This window comes from Salvelinus fontinalis, chromosome 19, assembly GCF_029448725.1.
Source record: "Salvelinus fontinalis isolate EN_2023a chromosome 19, ASM2944872v1, whole genome shotgun sequence".
Classification (NCBI taxonomy): Eukaryota; Metazoa; Chordata; class Actinopteri; order Salmoniformes; family Salmonidae; genus Salvelinus; species Salvelinus fontinalis.
In genome coordinates this window covers 50,593,836-50,616,416 of record NC_074683.1, presented here as the reverse complement: position 1 = coordinate 50,616,416, position 22,581 = coordinate 50,593,836, and the positions used below count along the sequence as shown (strand labels likewise).

The 22,581-nt window shown below is 43.0% G+C and overlaps 1 protein-coding gene across 1 annotated transcript in view; it reads right to left on the bottom strand.

Annotated features, from left to right (window-relative positions):
- The window catches only part of mpp4a (MAGUK p55 scaffold protein 4a), a 52,027-nt gene that overhangs the window by 14,840 nt on the left and 14,606 nt on the right, over positions 1–22,581 (bottom strand). The window contains exons 6-18 of the mRNA XM_055871912.1: positions 18,531–18,612; positions 17,322–17,407; positions 17,104–17,181; positions 16,496–16,692; positions 15,443–15,501; positions 12,548–12,565; positions 12,400–12,441; positions 12,254–12,274; positions 12,103–12,117; positions 10,102–10,155; positions 8,358–8,507; positions 5,616–5,696; positions 2,581–2,674 (exon numbers count right to left, since the gene is read on the bottom strand). Coding sequence (XP_055727887.1) covers positions 2,581–2,674; positions 5,616–5,696; positions 8,358–8,507; positions 10,102–10,155; positions 12,103–12,117; positions 12,254–12,274; positions 12,400–12,441; positions 12,548–12,565; positions 15,443–15,501; positions 16,496–16,692; positions 17,104–17,181; positions 17,322–17,407; positions 18,531–18,612 — 977 coding nt within the window. The remainder of the gene's footprint in view (positions 1–2,580; positions 2,675–5,615; positions 5,697–8,357; positions 8,508–10,101; positions 10,156–12,102; positions 12,118–12,253; positions 12,275–12,399; positions 12,442–12,547; positions 12,566–15,442; positions 15,502–16,495; positions 16,693–17,103; positions 17,182–17,321; positions 17,408–18,530; positions 18,613–22,581) is intronic.

Below are 22,581 nucleotides of genomic sequence, written 5' to 3'. Positions count from 1 at the left end.
GAAAGGACTGTTGATTCAGAAACAGGAAGTGAGGTCAATCCGGCCATGTATTCTGTTTTCATCTCTTATGAAATGACTGTTGATTCAGAAACAGGAAGTAAGGTCAATCCTGCCATGTATTCTGTTTTCATCTCTTATGAAAGGTCTGTTGATTCAGAAACAGGAAGTGAGGTCAATCCGGCCATGTATTCTGTTTTCATCTCTTATGAGAGGACTGTTGATTCAGAAACAGGAAGTGAGGTCAATCCTGCCATGTATTCTGTTTTCATCTCTTATGAGAGGACTGTTGATTCAGAAACAGGAAGTGAGGTCAATCCTGCCATGTATTCTGTTTTCATCTCTTATGAAAGGACTGTTGATTCAGAAACAGGAAGTGAGGTCAATCCTGCCATGTATTCTGTTTTCATCTCTTATGAAATTACTGTTGATTCAGAAACAGGAAGTAAGGTCAATCCTGCCATGTATTCTGTTTTCATCTCTTATGAGAGGACTGTTGATTCAGAAACAGGAAGTAAGGTCAATCCTGCCATGTATTCTGTTTTCATCTCTTATTAAAGGACTGTTGATTCAGAAACAGGAAGTAAGGTCAATCCTGCCATGTATTCTGTTTTCATCTCTTATGAAAGGACTGTTGATTCAGAAACAGGAAGTGAGGTCAATCCTGCCATGTATTCTGTTTTCATCTCTTATTAAATGACTGTTGATTCAGAATCAGGAAGTAAGTTCAATCCTGCCATGTATTCTGTTTTCATCTCTTATGAAATGACTGTTGATTCAGAATCAGGAAGTAAGGTCAATCCTGCCATGTATTCTGTTTTCATCTCTTATGAAATGACTGTTGATTCAGAATCAGGAAGTAAGGTTAATCCTGCCATGTCGCAAAAGAGGTCAACTGTGGGACCTTATATAGATTTCTAACTCCAAAGGGTCATTTTGTTTTGTTACAGCCTTATTCTAAAATGAATTACAAAAATCAAATCCCTAATCAATCTACACACAATACACCAATAATGACAAATTAATTGAAAAATTATAAAAAATAAAAAACAGAAATACCTTATTTACAAATTCAGACCCTTTGCTATGATACTCGAAATTGAGCTCCTGTTTCCATTGATAATCCTTGAGATGGTTCTACAACTTGATTGGAGTCCACCTGTAGTAAATAAAATTTATTGGACATTGGAATTGGAAAGGCACACACCTGTCTATATAAGGTCCCACAGTTGACAGTGCATGTCAGACCAAAGACCAAGCCATGAGGTCGAAGGAATTGTCCATAGAGCTCTGAGACAGGATTGTGTTGAGGCACAGATCTGGGGAAGGGTACCAAAACATGTCTGCAGCATTGAAGGTCCCTAAGAACACAGTGGCCTCCATCATACTTAAATTGAAGAAGTTTGGAACCACCAAGACTCTTCGTAGAGCTGGCCACCTGGCCAAACTGAGCAATCGTGGGAGAAGTGCCTTGATCTTGGAGGTGACCAAGAACCCGACGGTTACTCTGACAGAGCTCCAGAGTTCCTCTGTGGAGATGGGAGAACATTCCAGAAGGACAACCATCTCTGCAGCACTCCACCAATCAGGCCTAAAGTACTCTCAGACCATGAGAAACAAGATTCTCTGGTCTGATGAAACCAAGATTGAACTCTTCGGCCTGAATGCCAAGCGTCACGTCTGGAGGAAACCTGGCACCATCCCTACGGTGAAGCATGGTGGTGGCAGCAACATGCTGTGGGGATGTCTTTCAGCAGCAGGGACTGGGAGACTAGTCAAGATCAAGGGAAAGATCAATGGAGCGAAGTACAGAGAGATCCTTGATGAAAACCTGCTCCAGAGCGTTCAGGACCTCAGAGTGGGATGAAGGTTCACCTTCCAACAGGACAACAACCCTAAGCACACAGCCAAGACAACGCAGGAGTGGCTTTGGGACAAATCCCTGAATGTCCTTGAGTGGCCCAGCCAGAGCCCGGACTTGAACCCCATCGAACATCTCTGAAGAGACCTGACTGTACAGCAAGGCTCCCTATCCAACCTGACAGAACATGAGAGGATCTGCAGAGAACAATGGGAGAAACTCCCCAAATGCAGGTGTGTCAAGCTTGTAGCGTCATACCCAAGAAGACTCGAGGATGTAATTGCTACCAGGTGCTTCAACAAAGTACTAAGTAAGAGGCCTGAATACTTATGTAAATGTGATATTTCATATATATTTTTTACTTTTGCAAAAATTTCAAAAAACCTGTTTTTTGCTTTGTCATTATGGGGTATTGTGTATAGATTAATGACGAACAATTTCAATTGAATCTATTTTAGAATAAGGTTGTAGCGTAACAGAAGGGAAGGGGAACTTAATAATATCACATTTTACATTTGAGTCATTTATCAGACGCTCCTATCCAGAGTGAGTTACATGAGCAATTAGCGTTAAGGATATCTACAGATTTTTCACCTTGTCGGCTCAGGGATTCGAACCAGCGACCTTTCGCTTACAGGCCCAATGGTCTTAACCGCTAGTCTAAGAGCTAGAGCTACTTGGAAATGATTAGAACTCATATGAAAACAAATCACTGGCATTACCTGTGGTTGCACACCATGTAATCAAACAGTTCTTTGGTGACGAAGTTATATTCTTTACCAGTCCCCTCTCCATCTCTGGCTGGTCGCGTTGTGTCTGAGGACGATAAAATAAAACACATCAATACAGAATTACAACCAACCTGTATCCCATCACAGCATAGAGGACAACCTCTACAACATTCAACATAATAACATCAGTCAGAACAGAACGCAAGTCCGGTTATGTGGCAAGATAAAATGCCATAGAGGGGATTGGAGACATACAGCTTTTGCCGTAACGATTTTTTAAAATCTGACACAGCGGTTGCATTAAGAACAAGTGTATCTTTAATTCTATGTAAAACATGTATCTTTCATCAAAGTTTATGATGAGTATTTCTGTGGCTCTCTGCAATTTCTCCGGATATTTTGGAGGCATTTCTGAACATGGCGCCAATGTAAACGGAGGATTTTGGATATAAATATGAACTTTATTGAACAAAACATATATGTATTGTGTAACATAATGTCCTATGAGTGTCATTGGATAAAGATCATCAAAGGTTAGTGATTAATTTTATCTCTATTTCTGCTTTTTGTGACTCCTCTCTTTGGCTGGAAAAATGGCTGTGTTTTTCTGTGATTTGGCGGTGACCTAACATAATCGTTTGTGGTGCTTTCGCTGTAAAGCCTTTTTGAAATCGGACACTGTGGTGGGATTAACAAGAAGTGTATCTTTAAAATGGTGTGAAATACTTGTATGCCCGAGGAATTTTAATAATGAGATTTCTGTTGTTTGAATTTGGCGCCCTGCACTTTCACTGGCTGTTGTCATATCGATCCCGTTAATAGGATTGCAGCCATAAGAGGGCAGCTTTTTGCATCTTTGTAAAACTTCAAACAGCTGAAAATACAATATTTTGGGGTTATGGAAAATATATTTCACAGCGGATTAGATGGTACAATCATTCTCTACACTATACTTGCTTGTTTTGTGACTTAAACTCAAATTAGGCAAACTATTCCAATTGTATTATTAACCAGGAAATGGCGGAGCAATTTCTGCGTTGTGTACCTTTTTAATAATTGCATAACGGTGCAAGTTAGACACATGTTCATTATAAATCATACTAAGTGGTAGTACCAAGGCCTTGACTAGATCCTCCACAGGGCCTGTTTGCATTTATTTCCACTATAATGGAGTCAGATTGATACATGTAGTTAATTATTATATTCAACATAACAGTTGGATGATTTCTGATGATTTCATAACAGTTGGATGATTTCTGATTTCTGATGATTTCATAACAGTTGGATGATTTCTGATGATTTCATAACAGTTGGATGATTTCTGATGATTTCATAACAGTTGGATGATTTCTGACTTCTGATGATTTCATAACAGTTGGATGATTTCTGATTTCTGATGATTTCATAACAGTTGGATGATTTCTGATTTCTGATGATTTCATAACAGTTGGATGATTTCTGATTTCTGATGATTTCATAACAGTTGGATGATTTCATAACAGTTGGATGATTTCTGATTTCTGATGATTTCATAACAGTTGGATGATTTCATAACAGTTGGATGATTTCATAACAGTTGGATGATTTCTATCCAACTACAAAGGCACTTAAAGGGAATATAAACATACGATACTACAGATGGAATATAACCAGTGGTGTAAAGTACTTCAGGATAAATACTTTAAAGTACTACTTGAGTAGTTTTTTGGGGTATCTGTACTTTATTTTACTATTTATATTTTGACAACTTTTACTTTTACTTCACTACATTCCAAAAGAAAATATTGTACTTTTTACTCCATACATTTTCCCTGACAACACAAAGTACTCGTTACATGCTGAGTACTTAGCAGGACAGGAGAATGGGGAAATTCACACACTTATCATGAGAACATGTGGTCATCCCTACGGCCTCTGATCTGGCGGACTCACTAAACACAAATGTATCTTTCGTAAATAATGTCTGAGTGTTGGAGTGTTCCCCTGGCTATCTGTAAATAATGTCTGAGTGTTGGAGTGTTCCCCTGGCTATCTGTAAATGATGTCTGAGTGTTGGAGTGTTCCCCTGGCTATCTGTAATGATATCTGAGTGTTGGAGTGTGCCCCTGGCTATCTGTAAATAATGTCTGAGTGTTGTAGTGTTCCCCTGGCTATCTGTAAATAATGTCTGAGTGTTGGAGTGTTCCCCTGGCTATCTGTAATGATGTCTGAGTGTTGGAGTGTGCCCCTGGCTATCTGTAAATAATGTCTGAGTGTTGTAGTGTTCCCCTGGCTATCTGTAATGATGTCTGAGTGTTGGAGTGTTCCCCTGGCTATCTGTAATGATGTCTGAGTGTTGGAGTGTTCCCCTGGCTATCTGTAATGATGTCTGAGTGTTGGAGTGCTCCCCTGGCTATCTGTAATGATATCTGACTGTTGGAGTGTTCCCCTGGCTATCTGTAAATGATGTCGGAGTGTGCCCCTGGCTATCTGTAATAATGTCTGAGTGTTGGAGTGTTCCCCTGGCTATCTGTAATAATGTCTGAGTGTTGGAGTGCTCCCCTGGCTATCTGTAATGATATCTGACTGTTGGAGTGTTCCCCTGGCTATCTGTAATAATGTCTGAGTGTTGGAGTGTTCCCCTGGCTATCTGTAATGATGTCTGAGTGTTGGAGTGTTCCCCTGGCTATCTGTAATAATGTCTGAGTGTTGGAGTGTGTCCCTGGCTATCTGTACATTTTTAAAAACAAGAAAATGATGCAGTCTGCTTTGCTTAATAGAAGGAATTTGAAATGATTCATACTTTTACTTTTGATACTTAAGTAATATTTTAGCAATTACATTTACCGTTGACACTTAAGTATATTTAAAACCAAATACTTTTCGACTTTTACTCAAGTAGTATTTTCCTGGGTGACTTAAACTTTTACTTGAGTAACTTTCTATGACGGTATCTTTACTTTTACTCAAGTATGACAATTGTGTACTTTTTCCACCACTGAATACAACATATGATACTAGACACTACAGATGGAATATAAACTTACGAGGTACAGCTCCCTGGAAGGTGCGTGGGTTGAGTTTGATCAGTCTTTTCCGCAGTTCATTCACCCCTACACCAGAAGGACCTGTAAACACACACTGTGTCAGTCCTACACCAGAAGGACCTGTAAACACACACTGTGTCAGTCCTACACCAGAAGGACCTGTAAACACACACTGTGTCAGTCCTACACCAGAAGGACCTGTAAACACACACTGTGTCAGTCCTACACCAGAAGGACCTGTAAACACACACTGTGTCAGTCCTACACCAGAAGGACCTGTAAACACACACTGTGTCAGTCCTACACCAGAAGGACCTGTAAACACACACTGTGTCAGTCCTACACCAGAAGGACCTGTAAACACACACACTGTGTCAGTCCTACACCAGAAGGACCTGTAAACACACACACTGTGTCAGTCCTACACCAGAAGGACCTGTAAACACACACTGTGTCAGTCCTACACCAGAAGGACCTGTAAACACACACACTGTGGTCAGTCCTACACCAGAAGGACCTGTAAACACACACACTGTGTCAGTCCTACACCAGAAGGACCTGTAAACACACACTGTGTCAGTCCTACACCAGAAGGACCTGTAAACACACACACTGTGGTCAGTCCTACACCAGAAGGACCTGTAAACACACACACTGTGGTCAGTCCTACACCAGAAGGACCTGTAAACACACACACTGTGGTCAGTCCTACACCAGAAGGACCTGTAAACACACTGTGTCAGTCCTACACCAGAAGGACCTGTAAACACACACACTGTGTCAGTCCTACACCAGAAGGACCTGTAAACACACACTGTGTCAGTCCTACACCAGAAGGACCTGTAAACACACACTGTGTCAGTCCTACACCAGAAGGACCTGTAAACACACACTGTGTCAGTCCTACACCAGAAGGACCTGTAAACACACACTGTGTCAGTCCTACACCAGAAGGACCTGTAAACACACACTGTGTCAGTCCTACACCAGAAGGACCTGTAAACACACACACTGTGGTCAGTCCTACACCAGAAGGACCTGTAAACACACACTGTGTCAGTCCTACACCAGAAGGACCTGTAAACACACACACTGTGGTCAGTCCTACACCAGAAGGACCTGTAAACACACACACTGTGGTCAGTCCTACACCAGAAGGACCTGTAAACACACACTGTGTCAGTCCTACACCAGAAGGACCTGTAAACACACACACTGTGGTCAGTCCTACACCAGAAGGACCTGTAAACACACACACTGTGGTCAGTCCTACACCAGAAGGACCTGTAAACACACACTGTGTCAGTCCTACACCAGAAGGACCTGTAAACACACACTGTGTCAGTCCTACACCAGAAGGACCTGTAAACACACACTGTGGTCCGTCCTACACCAGAAGGACCTGTAAACACACACTGTGTCAGTCCTACACCAGAAGGACCTGTAAACACACACACTGTGGTCAGTCCTACACCAGAAGGACCTGTAAACACACACTGTGTCAGTCCTACACCAGAAGGACCTGTAAACACACACACTGTGTCAGTCCTACACCAGAAGGACCTGTAAACACACTGTGGTCTGTCCTACACCAGAAGGACCTGTAAACACACACACTGTGTCCGTCCTACACCAGAAGGACCTGTAAACACACACACTGTGGTCTGTCCTACACCAGAAGGACCTGTAAACACACACACTGTGGTCAGTCCTACACCAGAAGGACCTGTAAACACACACTGTGGTCTGTCCTACACCAGAAGGACCTGTAAACACACACACTGTGTCAGTCCTACACCAGAAGGACCTGTAAACACACACACTGTGTCAGTCCTACACCAGAAGGACCTGTAAACACACACTGTGTCAGTCCTACACCAGAAGGACCTGTAGACACACACTGTGTCAGTCCTACACCAGAAGGACCTGTAAACACACACTGTGTCAGTCCTACACCAGAAGGACCTGTAAACACACACACTGTGGTCAGTCCTACACCAGAAGGACCTGTAAACACACACTGTGGTCCGTCCTACACCAGAAGGACCTGTAAACACACACTGTGGTCCGTCCTACACCAGAAGGACCTGTAAACACACACACTGTGGTCAGTCCTACACCAGAAGGACCTGTAAACACACACTGTGGTCCGTCCTACACCAGAAGGACCTGTAAACACACACACTGTGGTCAGTCCTACACCAGAAGGACCTGTAAACACACACACTGTGTCCGTCCTACACCAGAAGGACCTGTAGAAAACACACTGTGTCCGTCCTACACCAGAAGGACCTGTAAACACACACTGTGTCAGTCCTACACCAGAAGGACCTGTAAACACACACTGTGTCAGTCCTACACCAGAAGGACCTGTAAACACACACTGTGGTCTGTCCTACACCAGAAGGACCTGTAAACACACACACTGTGTCCGTCCTACACCAGAAGGACCTGTAGAAAACACACTGTGTCCGTCCTACACCAGAAGGACCTGTAAACACACACTGTGTCAGTCCTACACCAGAAGGACCTGTAAACACACACTGTGTCAGTCCTACACCACTACACACTACAGTAGATGTCATACCCCAACCTATAAGCTGTGTGTGTAAGACTGTTTCAGAGGGTTTAGGAACAGTCATTTCTGTTTTCCCCGTGACAATGGACAATAACAAATCATTTATCATCATCATTATCTTCTGATACAGAATATAAACAATATATAAGCGGTGAGCTCCTCACCTACGAGGATGATCAGTCTGTGCGGGTCGTCAGGTCGTCTCTGGTAGCTGACCACCTCTTCGTAGGGGCTGGACAGAGCCTGGGTGCTGGGAGAACAGGAGCAGGACTGGGTCATCCTCCGCCACAGACGGAAGCTACGCCGGAATCCCGCTGGAAACAACGTCAACAACGACATAAACGACTACGAGATTAACATCATCGTCAACAACAACATAAACGACTACGAGATTAACATCATCGTCAACAACAACATAAACGACTACGAGATTAACATCATCGTCAACAACGACATAAACGACTACGAGATTAACGTCATCGTCAACAACAACATAAACGACTACGAGATTAACGTCATCGTCAACAACGACATAAACGACTACGGGATTAACGTCATCGTCAACAACAACATAAACGACTACGAGATTAACATCATCGTCAACAACAACATAAACGACTACGAGATTAACATCATCGTCAACAACAACATAAACGACTACGAGATTAACGTCATCGTCAACAACGACATAAACGACTACGAGATTAACGTCATCGTCAACAACGACATAAACGACTACGAGATTAACGTCATCGTCAACAACGACATAAACGACTACGAGATTAACATCATCGTCAACAACAACATAAACGACTACGAGATTAACATCATCGTCAACAACAACATAAACGACTACGAGATTAACATCATCGTCAACAACAACAACATAAACGACTACGAGATTAACATCATCAACAACAACAACAACATAAACGACTACGAGATTAACGTCATCGTCAACAACGACATAAACGACTACAAAATTAACATCATCGTCAACAACAACAACATAAACGACTACGAGATTAACATCATCAACAACAACAACAACATAAATGACTACGAGATTAACATCATCGTCAACAACAACATAAACGACTACGAGATTAACATCATCGTCAACAACAACATAAACGACTACGAGATTAACATCATCGTCATCAACAACAACATAAACGACTACGAAATTAACATCATCGTCAACAACAACAACATAAACGACTACGAGATTAACATCATCGTCAACAACAACATAAACGACTACGAGATTAACATCATCGTCAACAACAACATAAACGACTACGAGATTAACATCATCGTCATCAACAACAGCATAAACGACTACAAGATTAACTTCATCGTCAACAACAACATAAACGACTACGAGATTAACATCATCGTCAACAACAACATAAACGACTACGAGATTAACATCATCGTCAACAACAACATAAACGACTACGAGATTAACATCATCGTCAACAACAACATAAACGACTACGAGATTAACATCATCGTCATCAACAACAACATAAACGACTACGAGATTAACATCATCGTCAACAACAACAACATAAACGACTACGAGATTAACATCATCGTCAACAACAACATAAACGACTACGAGATTAACATCATCGTCAACAACAACATAAACGACTACGAGATTAACATCATCGTCAACAACAACATAAACGACTACGAGATTAACATCATCGTCATCAACAACAACATAAACGACTACGAGATTAACATCATCGTCATCAACAACAACATAAACGACTACGAAATTAACATCATCGTCATCAACAACAACAAAGCTGTAAATATATGGTGGGAGCATCGTTACCTTACAAAAAAAAGAAGAATGATTGATTAATAAAAGTGTCAATCAAAAAACCAGCTTACGGATGTAGATGCCATTCATGGTATGTGTTCCTTCTTCCGCCTCTTCGGAATACACTGGGAAAATTCATTACGATATTATTATATTCATTTTATTTTATTTATTTAACCAGGTAGGCAAGTTGAGAACAAGTTCTCATTTACAATTGCGGCCTGGCCAAGATAAAGCAAAGCAGTTCGACACATACAACAACACATAGTTACACATGGAGTAAAACAAACATACAGTCAATAATACAGTAGAAAAATAAGTCTATATACAATGTGAGCAAAGGAGGTGAGATAAGGGAGGTAAAGGCAATAAAAGGCCATGGTGGCGAAATAAATACAATATAGCAAGTAAAACACTGGAATGGTAGATTTGCAGTGGAAGAATGTGCAAAGTAGAGATAGAAATAATGGGGTGCAAAGGAGCAAAATAAATAAATAAATACAGTAGGGGAAGCGGTAGTTGTTTGGGCAAAATTATAGATGGGCTATGTACAGGTGCAGTAATCTGTGAGCTGCTCTGTGCCTTCAGAAAGTATTCATACCCCGTGACTTATTCCACATTTTGTTGTGTTACAGCCTGAATTCAAAATTGAATAAATATATGTTTTAATTCTCACTCATCTACCCACAATACCCCATAATGACAAAGTGAAAACATGTTTTTAGAATTTTTTTACACATTTATTGAAAATGAAATACAGAAATATATAATTTGCATAAGGATTCACACCGCTGAGTTAAATATTTTTAGCACCTTTGGCAGCGATTACAGGTGTGAGTCTTTCTGGGTAAGTCTCTAAGAGCTGTGAGTCTTTCTGGGTAAGTCTCTAAGAGCTTTGAGTCTTTCTGGGTGAGTGTCTAAGAGCTGTGAGTCTTTCTGGGTAAGTCTCTAAGAGCTGTGAGTCTTTCTGGGTAAGTCTCTAAGAGCTGTGAGTCTTCCTGGGTAAGTCTCTAAGAGCTGTGAGTCTTTCTGGGTGAGTCTCTAAGAGCTGTGAGTCTTCTGGGTAATTCTCTAAGAGCTTTGAGTCTTTCTGGGTGAGTCTCTAAGAGCTGTGAGTCTTTCTGGGTAAGTCTCTAAGAGCTGAGAGTCTTTCTGGGTAAGTCTCTAAGAGCTGTGAGTGTTTCTGGGTAAGTCTCTAAGAGCTTTGAGTCTTTCTGGGTAAGTCTCTAAGAGCTTTCCACACCTGGATTGTGCAACATTTGCACATGATTCTTTTCCAAATTCTTCAAACTCAAATTGGTTGTTGATCATTATTAGATAACTATTTTCAGGTCTTGCAACAGATTTTCAAGTAGATTTAAGTCAAATCTGTAACTCTATAGGTATTTAATGTGTAGATTTGGCCTTGTGTTTTAGGTTATTGTCCTGCTGAAAGGTGAATTAATCGCCAGTGTAGATTTGGCCTTGAGTTTAATGTTATTGTCCTGCTGAAAGTTGAATTCATCTCCCAGTGTCTGGTGGAAAGCAGACTGAACCAGGTTTTCCTCTAGGATTTTGCCTGTGCTCAGCTCCATTCTGTTTTGTTTTTATCCTGAAAAACTCCCCAGTCCTTAACGATGACAAGCATACCCATAACATGATGCGGCCACCACTATGCTTGAAAATATGGAGAGCGGTACTCAGTAAAGTGTTGTATTGTATTTCCTCCAAACATAACACAAAGTTAATTACTTTGCCACATTTTTTTGCAGTTATACTTTAGTGCCTTTCAAAGAAAATCTAAAAAAATTATTCCACTTTGACATTATGGGGTATTGTGTGTAGGCTATTGACCAAAAAATCTACATATAATCAATTTTAAATTCAGGCTGTAACACAACAAAATGTGGAAAAAGTCAAGGGGCGTGAATACTTTATGAAGGCACTGTATTGTCCTCTTCTGAAAATTCATTATAATATTATTTTATACTCTCCAAACCAAGAGAATACAGGTACATAACTACTACAGTAAACAGTCAAATGGTAAGTTGACAAAACGATTCACAGCAAGAAATATGAATTGGTATATTGACCTTCTCTGAGGTCCTCTAGAATATCACAACGGTGGAAAATAAAGAGAAGAAAACCTCATGAGTAACAGTCTCTGTTATTAGTCTCTATTATTACACCCTATATTGAAAAAAAAATCTATCAAAAAACATGACTCTACAAAGACTTACCTACCAGATTCAAAATCTTCTTCGTCTATAGAAAGACAGATTTTAAAAAAGTGTGTTAATTCACTGCCTGTTATTACGTAGCAATAGTAGTTAGTACACAACAGATTATTATAAGAGTGATATGAAATAGAATAAGGATGACGTGGTTACCTGCTATGGCACCATTCCCATTGTTGGTCTTAACGTCGTCCTCTGGAAGAGAAAACAGAAGGTCAAACAGAGATCCTGCTACTGTCTCGATCAATGTCCAAGATCCCCGCCCCCCAACAAAAAGTATACGTTTATATATTGTACGTACCATTACCAGCCATGCTCACTTAGGGTCAGCAGAGAAGACAAAGGAAACAGAACTCATAAGACATTTGGACTGAAACACCAAACACGCAACGTGAGGTGAAGCTTTGTGGTCCTTCTTTTACAGAAGCTCTATGCATCTTATCTATAAATCATACTATAAGAGTGTTGTGACTTTGGCTGGATGGATAGTCAAGATAATTTACTAAACAATGACTTGAATAATGAAATGTATCTGATTTATTTAATTCATTTTGTTTATCCTTTCCAAATGAACTGAAAGAGGGGGCACCATTAAGGGTTTTGACATAGAGAGATCCCTTGAATTAACTGTATCAGTAGTTATCTCTAACATTTACATCAACAATAGTCTTAACAGTGAATTTACACAGGGGATTGCTTCTTTCACGTGACACAAAGGGAAGTGTTGAAATCACGCGAGAATTCGTTAAGGACGGGACTTACGTCGTGAGAGAGTGTCTCTCTTTCTTTTGGCTGAGAAATCTCTGAATATGAGAAAGGGCAAAATATACCAAGGCGCTTTTCCTTTGGCAACACAAAATGAGCGTGAGCTCGTTATGGCATTTTCAGACTTCACAGTGGAGACAATACCGTTGTTTAATAGCTCAAAAGAATCTCAAATATAAAATATTTTTTTGATTTGTTTAACACTTTTTTGGTTACTACATGACTCCATATGTGTTATTTCATAGTTTCACTATCTTCACTATTATTCTACAATGTAGAAAATAGTAAAAATAAAGAAAAACCCTTGAATGAGCAGGTGTTCTAAAACTTTTGACTGGTAGTGTACAGTAGGTGTTCCTTTTGTCCAGGTGGGAAAGGGTGGTGTGGAGTGCGATTGAGGTTGCATTATCTGTGGATCTGTTGGTGCGGTATGTGAATTGGAGTGGGTCTAGGGTTTCTGGGATAATGGTGTTGATGTGAGCCATGACCAGCCTCTAGCCTTTAGTCCTAGGCAGGTTATCTTCACTTTCTTGGCCACAGGGACTATGGTGCTGTTTGAAGCATGTAAGTATTACAGACTCGGTCAGGGAGAAATTGAAAATGTCAGGGAAGACACTTGCGGGTGGGTTTGTGCATGCTTTGAGTATACGTCCTGGTAATCCATCTGGCCTTGCGGCTTTGTGAACGTTGACCTGTTACCAACCAACCCTTAGTAAACTTTTGGAAGAAATTATGTTTGACTAGATACAATGCTATTTTAAAGTAAACAAATGGACAACAGACTTTCAGCACGCCTACAGGGAAGGACAGTCAACATGCACGGCACTTACACAAATGACTGATGATTGGCTGAGAGAAATTTATGATAAAAAGTGGGGAATGTTTTGTTAGACTTCAGTGCAGCTTTTGACATTATCAATCATAGTCTGCTGATGGAAAAACGTATCTGTTATCCCCTGCTATATTGTGGTTTGAGGGTTAACTGTCTAACAGAACAACTAGGGTGTTCTTTAATTTAATCGGGCATTCCCCAGGGCAGCGCTCTAGGCCCCTTACTTTTTTCAATGTTTTACTAATGACAGTGTGTCTATGTATGCGAATGACTCAACACTATACACGTCAGCTACTACAGCGACTGAAAATCACTGTGACACTTAACAAAGAGCTGGAGTCAGTTTCAGAATGGGTAGTCCTAAATATTTTAAAACACGAATAGCACTGTATTTGGGAGGAATCATTCACTAATCTCAAAACCTCAACTAAATATTGTAATGAATAAATGTGGAAATTGAGCAAGTTGAGGTGACTAATCTGCTTGGAGTTACCCTGGATTGTAAACTGTCATGGTCAAAACATGTTGATGCAACAGTAGCTAAGATGGGGAGAAGACTGTCCATAATAAAGCATTACTCTGCCTTCTTAACAACACTATCAACAAGGCAGGTCCTACAGGCCCTAGTTTCTACCTTCTTAACAACACTATCAACAAGGCAGGTCCTACAGGCCCTAGTTTCTACCTTCTTAACAACACTATCAACAAGGCAGGTCCTACAGGCCCTAGTTTTCTCACACCTGGACTTCTGTCCAGTCGTGTGGTCAGTTACAAACAAAGAGTGACTTAGGAAATTTACAATTGGCTCAGAACAGGGCAACAGGGCAGCACGGCTGGCCCTTAAATATACACGGAGAGCTAACATGAAGAATATGTGAATCTCTCATGGCTCAAAGTAGAGGAAAGCCGTAACATTTGATTGAAAACAGATAAAAATGCACCTTATGGGACAGCGGGGACTTTGAAGAGACACACAGGTACATACACATACTAACACACATACTCTACACATGGACACGTGGGTGTTTTATTGTAGATATGTGGTAGTAGAGTAGTGGAATGAGGGAACACACTTAATGTGTTATAAAATGTATTGTCATGTAATATTTTAAATTGTATATAACTGCCTTAATGTTGCTGGACCCCAGGAAGAGTAGCTGTTGCCTTGGCAGGAACTAATGGGGATCCATAATAAACCCCAGGAAGAGTAGCTGCTGCCTTGGCATGAACTAATGGGGATCCATAATAAACCCCAGGAAGAGTAGCTGCTGCCTTGGCAGGAACTAATGGGGATCCATAATAAACCCCAGGAAGAGTAGCTGCTGCCTTGACAGGAACTAATGGGTATCCATAATAAACCCCAGGAAGAGTAGCTGCTGTCTTGGCAGGAACTAATGGGTATCCATAATAAACCACAGGAAGAGTAGCCATTGCCTTGGCAGAAACTAATGGGGATCCATAATACATGCAGGAAGAGTAGCTGCTGCCTTGGTAGGAACTAATGGGGATCCTTAATAAATACAGCTCGACTTGTGGGCATTAAAACAGAGTGTATAGGTGATACTATAGGTGTACAGACAGTCTAGTGCTGTTACTCACAGGGTTTGATGCAGGTGTGGGCCTGGAAAGGCTGTGACCACCACGTCTCCCTCTGTTTGCTGCACAATGGAGACCAGAGAGGCCAGGGGGTTAAATCAACAACAACAACAACAACAACAAATCCCGGAAACTTAAGTCGATCTCAGATCGATTGTCTGCGTAGCCAAGGTAACCTACATTTTCATGTAAATCGGGCTGTTATATATATAAATGTCATTATATCCGAGTTGGGTTTTAATGGCCTGAAAATGACTTCTTCCAATGCTCTGAAAGATGGCGTGGTAACCTAGTAGCTGCTGGTATAAGGCCTACATCCAGACAGTCACTGTGCTCACGCTCTCAATTCGAATCTACGCTCACAGTACATGCCCGAAAACATCGACATGAAAAATCCTATGACTGAAGCTTAATGATAGCGAGGGGAAAAAAGCGAAAAGAGGACTCTGAATGTCGTGTGTTCAATAAAGAATGGACACCAGGTGACCATCTGGAGCAGGACGGCACCTCAGAGGTTTCCATGGGAACTGACCAGGATGAGCACACTGACCTGGGTTCAGTTCAAACTGTCAAAAAAATAAAATAATCTGTGGCATTGTGTTGTGTGACAAAATTGCACATTTTAGTGGCCTTTTATTGTCCCCCAGCACAAGGTGCACCTGTGTAATGATCCTGCTCTTTAATCAGCTTCTTGATATATCACACCTGTCAGGTGTATGGGTTATCTTGGGAGAGGAGAAATGCTCACTAACAGGGATGTAATGTGATCACTACATTTTAGAAAAATAAGCTTTTTGTGCATATAGACCATTACTGTGATATTTTTATTTTTGCACATGAAAAATGGGACCAACAATTTACATTGAACGCTGTAACTGTGTTATGTTGGCCTGGCTACTATTTAACTTAGGAGTCTTCCAGGTTTGGGGTCAATTCAATTTTCAGGAAGTAAACTGATTGACTGAATTGAAATGGAATTGATCTCAGGTGGTGTCCCACCTCTTGTGAAGGCTGTGGTGTTTATGTCTGTCTGTCTATCTGTCTGTCACCCCCCACCTCTTGAGCAGACTGGTGGAGGGGATGAGGCCGGCGCAGGCTGAGGCACTGGGCAGCTTCCTAGCCTGCCACCAGTGGATGTCTGTCTGGTCAACTATCTCCAGCAGGTCTCCTCTACTGAAGACCATGCCAGCGTCAGGACAGGGGATAGCTGGGTCCTGCAGGGGGCAGTAGTCTGCCATGGCCCGCACATACAGCTGAGGAGAGAGAAGAAGAAGAAGAAGAAGAAGAAGAAGAAGAAGAAGAAGAAGAAGCAGAAAAAGAAGAAGAAGCAGCAGACGAAGACGAAGCAGCAGACGAAGACGAAGCAGCAGACGAAGACGAAGCAGCAGACGAAGACGAAGCAGCAGACGAAGACGAAGCAGCAAAAAAAGAAAAAAAAGAAGAAGCAGCAGACGAAGACAAAGCAGCAAAAAAATAAGAAGAAGATGACGAAGCAGAAGAAGAAGAAGCAGCAGAAAAAGAAGAAGCAGCATAAGAAGAAGAAGAAGACAAAGAAGAAGCAGAAGAAGAAGTTGGAGCAGAGAGGAGGGACATGAGTAAACAAACAACACACATGCTATTAGGAAACTAGCTGGATTCTTGAGAGATTATTATGGTGACCTCACCAAGGCTGGCTGTTGGCTCTTAGTTGATTGTGGGGTGTTTGGAATCACTTTGAACAAAATTGTGCCTTGAGATTGGACCTAGAGGGATGAGTTTAAAACAGAACAATAACGAGACAGAGACACAGAGACACAGAGACACAGAGAGAGAGAGAGACAGAGACAGAGAGACACAGAGAGACAGAGAGACAGAGACAGAGAGAGAGAGAAGAATAACTTACCAGTATCTGTATGACCTGTTCTGGGTCCAGTCCTTCTACAGGGTTCCCATTCACCTCCACCAGCAGATCCCCTGCATGCAGAAGGCCTGCACAACAAACACACTTTCTGGTAAGGAAACCTCGGATCCACAACTTGATCTTGCAGACTCAGGTAGCAGCAAGTCGCTAAGAGGTTTTATAGAGATAATCATGACTGTACAGGTAAATGCTAGTCTCTCAAGTCAGGCAATTGTTTCTATATTAGCCACAAAAAAAGCACACAAGGCTAGGTGGAAGTCAAGGCTAGGTGGACGTCGAGGCTAGGTGGACGTCGAGGCTAGGTGGAAGTCGAGGCTAGGTGGAAGTCGAGGCTAGGTGGAAGTCGAGGCTAGGTGGAAGTCGAGGCTAGGTGGAAGTCAAGGCTAGGTGGAAGTCAAGGCTAGGTGGAAATCATGGCTAGGTGGAAGTCGAGGCTAGGTGGAAGTCGAGGCTAGGTGGAAGTCGAGGCTAGGTGGAAGTCGAGGCTAGGTGGATCGAGGCTAGGTGGATCGAGGCTAGGTGGAAGTCGAGGCTAGGTGGAAGTCGAGGCTAGGTGGAAGTCGAGGCTAGGTGGAAGTCGAGGCTAGGTGGAAGTCGAGGCTAGGTGGAAGTCGAGGCTAGGTGGAAGTCGAGGCTAGGTGGAAGTCAAGGCTAGGTGGAAATGATGGCTAGGTGGAAGTCGAGGCTAGGTGGAAGTCGAGGCTAGGTGGAAGTCAAGGCTAGGTGGAAATCATGGCTAGGTGGAAGTCGAGGCTAGGTGGAAGTCGAGGCTAGGTGGAAGTCGAGGCTAGGTGGAAGTCGAGGCTAGGTGGAAGTCGAGGCTAGGTAGACGTCGAGGCTAGGTGGAAGTCGAGGCTAGGTGGAAGTCGAGGCTAGGTGGAAGTCGAGGCTAGGTGGAAGTCGAGGCTAGGTGGAAGTCGAGGCTAGGTGGAAGTCGAGGCTAGGTGGAAGTCGAGGCTAGGTGGAAGTCGAGGCTAGGTGGAAGTCGAGGCTAGGTGGAAGTCGAGGCTAGGTGGAAGTCGAGGCTAGGTGGAAGTCGAGGCTAGGTGGAAGTCAAGGCTAGGTGGAAGTCATGTCTAGGTGGAAGTCGAGGCTAGGTGGAAGTCAAGGCTAGGTGGAAGTCAAGGCTAGGTAAATACATTTGAGAAGAAAAGGTCAATAGTGTGAATGAACCCAGTCAGACAGACTCACCACTGCGATCTGCAAGGCCTCCGTGTATCACCCGGGCTATGAATATCTCTCCTGTTTCCTCGTCCCTCTTTATCGTGGCTCCCTGGTGGGTACAAGATTAAAAAAGTGATCACATGCATTTCTTTGACATAAAAGTTAAAATCCCTAATTGAAGTGTTCTGTGTGAATGGAGACTAGTGTCGTGTCTTTGGCTATGCCGGATTAAGTGATATGACATGCTATTCTATAAAATCCTTTCTCTGTAATTAATATTACATGATTGAGCTAATCATGTAAATGTAATTAACTAGAAAGTCGGGGCACCACAAAACAATATTTATAGAGCTGTTATCTTCTGAATAAACTCTTAAAGACCTAGTAATATTTTACATCAATAGCAGTCAATATTAATCGTCACCTTATTTCAGTCTCATCAGAAAGTTGTAAATTCTTGGTTATCTTCATGAATCCTGGCTAACAAGTTGAATCAGCAATACAAAATTGGGGTTAATTATTTATTTACTAAATACCTAACTAATCACACAGAATTACATATACACAGAATGAATCATACCTTGATTACAAATTATGTCGTAAAGGAAAATGTCCCTAGCGGACGGAACAGATATGACAGCTGGTTACACAAAGAAAAGGGGATTGGGTTTGAGTGAAAGAGCGGGAGACTGAAGAACAAAGGGAGAAGCGATGTCTCTATCGGGCCGTAGGCAGCTACTCTATCGTAAATACAGAATCTTATGCATTCTAAATTACCGCCCATTTGGAAAAGGAAAATGCAATAAATATTTACTCTGAGCTGCGCTTCGGTAGGTTGGTCATAGATGCTGGTCATGTTGGCCAACAGAGATCTTCCTGTCCTCGGAAGAATGTCTCTGGTGGTAAATTGGGTACGTTGTAGTAACGTCGTTGTGTGGTAGACGGGATACTCTGCCTGTTCTTTCCTAGCCCACGTTTACAGCTGCTGTTGCTAACTTAACGTCTAGGAGGTATCACTTCTGTAGCGAATAAGAGTTCAAAGTTCATACCATTCGCAACCAAAGCTCACGCTGAGGTTGGCTTCGTTCTGTAGTTATTATCTGAACCCTTCTGACATCGGATCGTCATCCTAATGTACCCGGAACAGGAAGTTATATTGTCGTCAAGGCTTTATATAGGAAGGGAGAGGAGGGTGTGTTTCATAGTTTATAACCAACGTCTCTTCACGTGGGCGGGCCACTGAGTCGGGCCTAATTCACTCATGAAAACCCACATCTCACATTTTAGAAGCTAAAATCACATTTCATCCCATCACAAATAATTTTATATTTTAACATTTAAATTGCACAACAATTCCATATGAATCTGATAACTATAATGTGTAGACTTTCCCAGATACAGTTTATGTCGTCCTGTCATCAGTCATAATGTCTCAGATGACAACCGAACTGACATCATATTCATTAAGTACCAACGCATATGTTCAACTGGTCGGATTACCAAAATATGGTTAATTTCCCCCCACCTTCTGATTTCCCTAGAATCTCTATGTTAACCAAGGGATTTTCAATAGTCACATCAGTAGGGTAGAGAGAGGAAAAAAGGGTGGGAGAGGTATTTATGACTGTCATAAATCTACCCCCAGGCCAGCGTCATGACACAAGACACGTTCTGGTTCATGGGAAAACGGGAAAAGAGGAAAGCGATGACGATGGACACGATGGCGATGGACACGATGACGATCAACAAAACATGCCCTGTCAAGCTGATGGAGCTGGTGATACAGGTAGGAACAGATGTGATCAGGAGGAAATTAATGATATGAAACAGCAGGGCAAAGGAGGCAGATGATGATGATGATGGTGGTGATGATGATGATGATGATGATGATGGTGATGGTGATGGAAAGTTGAATCGAATTTTTGAGAATGAAGAGATGCCAGAATGGTCAGACAGAGTAACCAATAACCAGTAGACAAGATTAAAAGAGAGATAGTAAGTAAGTTATACACTGGACTGAAGGAATGTACCGCTGTACCTTTGACTGAGATCACAGGAGGTTAACAGTCCAAATACAGGAGGCAGAATACTAGGGATGTTAACCCCGTCAACTGAATTCAGTCTATTTACCTTTCGCGGTTATGTTCGTTGTTGAAGACAGCAGAGCAAATGAAGGAGGAGCGGGGACCAGGAGAGTTACTTCTTCTTCTTCTTCTTCTTAGTGGAAAAACATCCTGTGGTGTTCTGGTCCTCCTCTGCTCTAGAACTCTCCGGTGTTCTAGAACCTGAACCAGAAAACCCGTTGGAGAGGTGGTCCTGTCCGTTACCAGGTCTCTGAAGAGGACCACTGATGGTCACCCTCCTCTTACTGCTGCCGTTCTGACCCAAGACTGAGGAAGACTTCCTGGAACTTGGAGGTGAGAGGTGACTATCCATATAGGCACAGATGGAGGATGAGGAGGAGGAAGAGGAGGAGGAGGAGGAGAAAAAGTGGCTAGGGGGAGGAGATGGGAAGAGTTTGACTCGAGGACGAGGAGGAGGTGGTGGAGGAGGAGAAGGAGAGGGAGGTGAAGGGAAGAGTATAGGCTGAGGTGTAGGAGGTGGAGGAGAGGGAGGTGAAGGGAAGAGTATGGGTCGAGGAGGAGGTGGAGGAGAGGGAGGTAAAGGGAAGAGTATAGGCTGAGGTGTAGGAGGTGGTGGAGGAGAGGGAGGTGAAGGGAAGAGTATGGGTCGAGGAGGAGGCGGTGGAGAGGGAGGTAAAGGGTAGAGTATGGGTCGAGGAGGAGGTGGAGGAGAGGGAGGTGAAGGGAAGAGTATGGGTCGAGGAGGTGGTGGAGGAGAGGGAGGTGAAGGGAAGAGTATGGGTCGAGGAGGTGGTGGAGGAGAGGGAGGTAAAGGGTAGAGTATGGGTCGAGGAGGAGGCGGTGGAGAGGGAGGTAAAGGGTAGAGTATGGGTCGAGGAGGAGGTGGAGGAGAGGGAGGTGAAGGGAAGAGTATGGGTCGAGGAGGAGGCGATGGAGGTGTGTCGTGAGACTTGGATTCAATAATGAGTCCCTGCAGTTTATCGACCACCTCCACTAGCAGGTTGAGAGCTAGCGCATTCTCATCCACGCTATCTGACATCAACTGTGTGGCGGACACCATCTTCTGGCTCAGGTCACGCACATCACTACTGCTGTTCTCTATGCTGCTGGCTACAGCCTGGACCGTACTCTTCAGCTCGTCCAGGCTGGGCTGCTTGTTCGTATCCAGAGAGGGGTCCCTGCTAGCTCCGTTCTGGGAGCCTAGCCATCTCCGACGCCTGGTCATGGGGCTAGAGGGAGCCGTCCGAGCCCGGGGGCCACCACTACTACTACTACCAGGAGTTGGGGTCTTACAGGGGTGGCCCCCCAAAGCGGAGTGACGGACAGGGGACTTAGTGATGGTTGGCACGGGGCCCTTCCAGTGAGAGGGAGGAGGGTAGGCATAGTGCCCCTTTCCTAGGTCGTAATTCCTGTTGTCTCCGTTCTGTTTGTCCTCAGGCGATGTTTTATCTCCACAGGTGGATGAGGAAGACAGTCGTAGAGGTTAGAGGTTAGAGGTCAGAGGTTAGAGGAGAAGATGGAAGAGAAAGAAAGCAGAAACATTTATGATCATTAAGAAGATCCAACTCAGCAGAAAGAAGTAACTAGGCACAGTGATGATGAGGACGAATCACACGTACTTAAAAATACTTCCTGGAAAGAAAGTGATAAAAAAAGTAATGAAAGTGACACGATGAAAATCTGAAGCAATACAATACACTAACACGTATTGTAGTTGCTTCCTGTGTCCCCTCTGTCTTCCTACCGTCTGTGTGTACAGGGCCGCAGACAGAGGGAGCAGAGTGGTTCAGGCCTCTCTCCCAGAGATCTTCTGTCTGGCGACACAGCTTGCAGCTGCCTACGGAGTCTTGGCGAGGGAGGTGTCGCGACCCGACGGACTCGAAGCGGGCGAGGGGCCGGGACTGACCAGGGAGCAGGGGGGCCAGCAGGTCAGCAGAGGTATAACTGTCCCTGTGGCCCCCTGACACGGCTAAGTACTCCCCTGACCACGCTCT